At 47.1% G+C, this 5148-nt stretch overlaps 1 protein-coding gene across 1 annotated transcript; it reads left to right on the top strand.

The window, feature by feature from the left end:
• The first annotated feature begins 2768 nt into the window (after positions 1 to 2768).
• TCEAL6 (transcription elongation factor A like 6) lies at positions 2769 to 4070 on the top strand. The gene is given in 3 exon segments (XM_047075716.1): positions 2769 to 3121; positions 3491 to 4039; positions 4041 to 4070. Coding segments are annotated over 2 exon segments (552 nt in total). The 5' UTR covers positions 2769 to 3121; positions 3491 to 3517.
• The last annotated feature ends 1078 nt before the right edge of the window (positions 4071 to 5148 follow it).

Below are 5148 nucleotides of genomic sequence, written 5' to 3'. Positions count from 1 at the left end.
GCTAGTACCGGAGGGAAGAATTCAGATCCCATTCTCATAGAATTCTGGTTGTGGGTCTTAGTCTGTCTGGCAGCTCCCTGAAAGACCAGCACAAAAAATTCCCTTTGTTACACCAAACAGACCATTCCTGGGACTGGAACTGGGATAGCTTCCTGGGTGGCTTTTGCCAAAAACACTTAAAGTCACAGGTATTGGCCACAGCAGCCTGGGACAAGGAACAACATTTGAGGTAAACAATACATTGAGAAGCCTAAGTATGAGAAGTTGGGGAAAGACATACACGGAGGAACAAGCACTTTTAAAAACTCACATATACTAAGGAATTGAAAAGTATATGTGCATACCCAAGATTGGATACATGCTCAGAAAAAGCCACAGAAAACCCTAAGCATTAACCGTGGGCTGTTCTTCAGGATCTGCCCAAGCAGAAGGTAAAGCACTAAAAATACTTCAATGTCAGAGTTCATCTGCAAAGACTGGGAAAGTATTTTTATTCCCATGGTTCTAGACATTTAAAGTAACCATGACCAAATACCAGTTGATTACTGAGCTAATAAGGCACAGGCTTCAGTGGTCACACATGACAAATAATACAGAATTTACAAAACTATTTTTAAAAGTCACTAAACAAAGAAACAACCCACAACAAAGAGCAACAACAAACCTTGGGAAGTGGGAGGATCTAATTTACAGAGTTGATACTTTCTAATATACAAAGTGTCCAGATTCCAACACAAATTGTGAGGCATATGAAGAAACAAGAAAATAAAGAAAATATGATCTATTTATAAGAAAGAAACATTAGGCTGACTATAAGAAAGGTTATGTATTGGACTAACTAGACAAAAAAATTAGATCAACTGTCTTAAATATGCTCAAACAGCTAAAAGAAAAGATGGACAAAGGACTAAGGAAATGAAGAGGCAACGCTTTAGCAAATATAAACTATCAGTAGAAAGATAGAAATTTATACAAAGGAACCAAACAGAAACTCTGGAGCTGAAAAGCACAATATCTGAAATGAAAAGCTCACTAAAGGGGTTTAACAGTATATTTGAGCAGGCATGAAAAAGAATCAGTTAGCCTGAAGATAGATCAATTGAGATTATCCAGTCTGAGGAGCAAAAAGTTAAAAAAAAAAAAAAAAAAGAAACTGAAGAAAACTTTAAAAAGCCTAAGAGAACCAGGAGACACATGAAGCATGTTTAACATGTGCATGACAGGACTCCAAGGAGAAGAGATACAGAAATGAGAAGAAAGAATTTTTGAACAAATAAAAGAGAAAAATTTCTCATTAGAGGACACACTATCTATGCATCCAAAAAGTTCAGTTAACTACAACAGGATACACATGATCCAAACCAAGGCACAGTATAGTCACATTGTCAAAACCAAATATGTGGCATTACACTGTAGCAACTTTATATCGGCAATTTTCTAGTTTTTGAGGTGGGTGGTGGTTTCACAGTATGAAAGAAGAAAGGGAAGGGAAGGGAAGAAAAAAGAAAAGAGGGACAAAGGGTTAATGATACAGAGTGTATTGTAGACCAAGGATGATGATAAATCTATTCATCTTTAATCCATTTAAAATATATTTTAATGCTATCTTCTTTAGCTGTCTGACACTCTCTCTAAATAAGAAGAGGTCAAATATTGGAGTGCAAGTTTCAAGTGTGAAGAGAAGTGAAGGGAGAAGGTGAGAAGGAAGTTGGTGAAAGCAGTTTGGGGTATACGGATTTTGAGGTTCCTCAGGGACATTCAAGCAGTGGTAGCCAATAGACAGTTGGCAAAGAGGGTCTAAGACTCAAGGGAGAGGATAGCCTGGTGATGGAGATTTGAGAATCATCTGTGCTTAGAGGGAAATGAACAGAAATAACTCAGGGAGAGAGAACGTGTGGACTGAGGAGAGAGGAGGCCCAGGAACACAGCTACTCAAGGTGGCAGCTCTACTTTGGCGGACACTACCACCAGAGCTCTGGAGTCTGGCAGAGCCTGTCTTGAAAGCAGCCTGTGGGATTCCGTTGCTGAGTGCTCTCGGCAAAGTCGGGTACCCTCCCTGCGATCAGCTGTCACACCTGGCAATGACGTACCTCTCAGAGGGATGCTGTGTGAGGACCTGAGATGCGCGCCAGGTAAAGCACCTGCGGTAAAGAAGCCTCTGGGCTGCCCTCTCGGTGACCCCCTTTTGCCACACTGCTCCCCACCGTCTGTGGCTGGCTGGTCCCTACGGGATGGGGATGAGGGGGCGGAGCGGGGTGGGGAACCGAGCTTGGGTGACGCGGCGCTCACGTGACCGGTCGGGCGCCGACGTGGGCAGCAGCCCCCGCGCCCGCCTGCTCACCCACCCTGCGGTCTGGTGCCTGCGCTGTCCGCTCCCGTCGCCCGCGCAGAACCAGCTCCCTGAGCTGCCCGGGCGGCGGGCGAGGGGCCGGCGGGCTTTGGCGAGCCCGAGGAGGCACAGGGCTGCCCCGGGCCCCGCAGGTCCCTCAGGTCGGTGTGAAGGTGGGTGCTGCCGGTGGCCCCGGGCAGGGGTGGAGGTGGATGGGAGTAGGATCTGGGAGCAGCGCGGGGTGGGGAGGGGTCCGGGAGGTTGGGGAGGAGGGGGACGCGGCGGGGAGGTGGGCAGATGAGGAGGGAGCATCTTGCAGCAGGCTCTGTCGCCTCCTTGACGCCCCTCCTCTGCGCTCTCCATACATTTTTGGACCTGAAATGGGAGGGGGGCGCCCCCGCAGTGCGACAGTGAAATGTAGACAGACATATTCTAGAAATAACCCCCTCTCACACTCTGCACCTAAGTGGAAATATTGACCTCCGCAAAAAGAGGGTGAGGGCGGGCGGCTTGTCTGCAGGGGAGGGGGTCACAGAGATCCAAACAGTTTGGACAGCATCCTGGTCTGGAGCCTGAGGCCTGGAAAGTAATGGCGGCTGGGATGCGGGGGAGGTAAGTGAGGGAAATGTTGCATGAGGAGGGCCCAGATTCAGGAAAGAAACATCAATTTGCTGAGAGCAAATTGCTGAGACGCCCTGCCCCTATCTCCTGTCTGTCTGCAGGTCTGTGTGTCTGTCCCCAGCACTCTGCAAGACTAGAAAAATAGGAAGAACCTGTTCAGAATCCCTGCGGGTGAGTGAAAGGAGGGAGGGACACTGGACAGAAACAGTGAGGGGAGGGTGTAGAAAGCACAGCTTGGGCAGAATTTGAGAGCCCCACTGCCCATCCCCCACCACATATATTGCACACACCCCACCACGCTTTAGGATGGTAGAGAAGATGGTAGGGCCTGACAAGGAAATGGTTGGCTCTCAAGTGTGGGATGAATTGTGGGGTAGAGGGTGGGCAGAAGACACACTTGGAGGGCTGGGCCAGGTCAAAGGAACCCAGCCAAGGGGAAAGATGCCAGTACTATCAGGACCTGCATTCCACCTCCAAGCCCTCAGTCTCCCTTGTCTTCTTTATCTTCTCTTCCCCTTACCACCTCACCACACCCCCCAGTACAGGAAAAGAAGGGGAAATCTCAACATGGAAAAACTCTACAATGAAAATGAAGGAAAGCTGGAAATCGAGGGAAAGCCAGAAGATGAAGTAGATACAGAAGATGAAGGAAAATCAGATGAGGAAGAAAAGCTGGAAGTGGAGGGGAAGCCAGGGCATGAGGGAAAGCTCCAGAATGAGGGACAGCCAGATGATGAGGGACAACCAGAAGATGAGGGAAAGCAAGAAAAGCAGGGCAAGTCTGAAAATGAGGGAAAACCACACAGTGAGGGCAAGCCAGAATCCCTGGCAAAGGCTGAGAGTGAGTCTCGGGCTGCCGAAAAGCGCCCAGCTGAAGATTATGTGCCTAGGAAAGCAAAAAGAAAAACGGACAGGGGGACAGACGATTCCCCCAAGGACTATCAGGAGGACTTACAGGAAAGGCACTTGGGCAGTGAGGAAATGATGAGAGAATGTGGAGATGTGTCAAGGGCTCAGGAAGAGCTAAGGAAAAAACAGAAAATGGGTGGTTTTCATTGGATGCAAAGAGATGTACAGGATCCCTTTGCCCCAAGGGGGCAACGGGGTGTCAGGGGAATGAGGGGCGGAGGTAGGGGCCAAAGGGGCTTACATGATATCCCGTATCTTTAATGTCTTTGGCGTTCATTTCTGATTTCTCTAATGAGAATATTGCTGATCCTGCTTTTCCTGGCAGGCATTTGCCAGGCTATGTGCTTTAACCTTAGGCTGATACTTTGCTTTAGGTGTCACTCTTGGTTACCAGCAGCCTTTTGATCCAACTACAGTGTCCTCTGTCTTTTAGTAGGGGATTTTCACCCATGTGCATGGAAAAGATGTTCATGGTACATTGTAAAATAACAATAAAGATAAAACTATTTGCAGAACCATATATACAGTATCAGCCCATTTTTGTAAAAATATATTGGCATAATGCATTTGTTTACAGAGAAGACTCTGAAAGTGTGTTACACTAAAAAGTAGACAATATTTTTTCCTGTATGGTAGTCAAAGTAGGCCTCACCTTTACTCAAAAATGAGTTCAACCACATCATGGTTTGGTTAGGTACCTCTGTGCCATTCCCCTGTGTGCATGTTCATCCCCATGTCTTTCCCTAGTTGTAACCATGTCAGTGATCACCGCTGCTCCTCCTGAGTCCTGTACCATCCTATGGCTCCCACCATGTGTGATTCTTTTTATTTGTTCACTCGTCTCTTTTTCCTAAAGGATATATGAATTATGTTTTTCATAATTAAAAAATAACTAAAACCAGAAAATAATACATGATTGAACTGTTTAATGAGTTTAAGAGGGCAGTGAAGATACTTAAAATTCCTGTTGTGGGGCGCCTGGGTGGCGCAGTCGGTTAAGCGTCCGACTTCAGCCAGGTCACGATCTCGCGGTCCGGGAGTTCGAGCCCCGCGTCGGGCTCTGGGCTGATGGCTCAGAGCCTGGAGCCTGTTTCCCATTCTGTGTCTCCCTCTCTCTCTGCCCCTCCCCCATTCGTGCTCTGTCTCTCTCTGTCCCAAAAATAAACATTGAAAAAATTCCTGTTGTTAGAACATACGATAATAGGTAAAACTCCCATTTTTCTGGGACTAATAGCTAGAGGAATCCACCTGGCAGTTAGACCCATTTCTGTAAGGGTCAGTGTTGTCAT

This window comes from Lynx rufus, unplaced genomic scaffold, assembly GCF_022079265.1.
Source record: "Lynx rufus isolate CCGP_SWC_20201006 ecotype Redwood Valley unplaced genomic scaffold, mLynRuf1.p SCAF_14, whole genome shotgun sequence".
NCBI classification, from domain to species: Eukaryota; Metazoa; Chordata; class Mammalia; order Carnivora; family Felidae; genus Lynx; species Lynx rufus.
The sequence above is the reverse complement of the archived record's forward strand: the minus strand, read 5'-3'. Positions and strand labels throughout refer to the sequence as shown.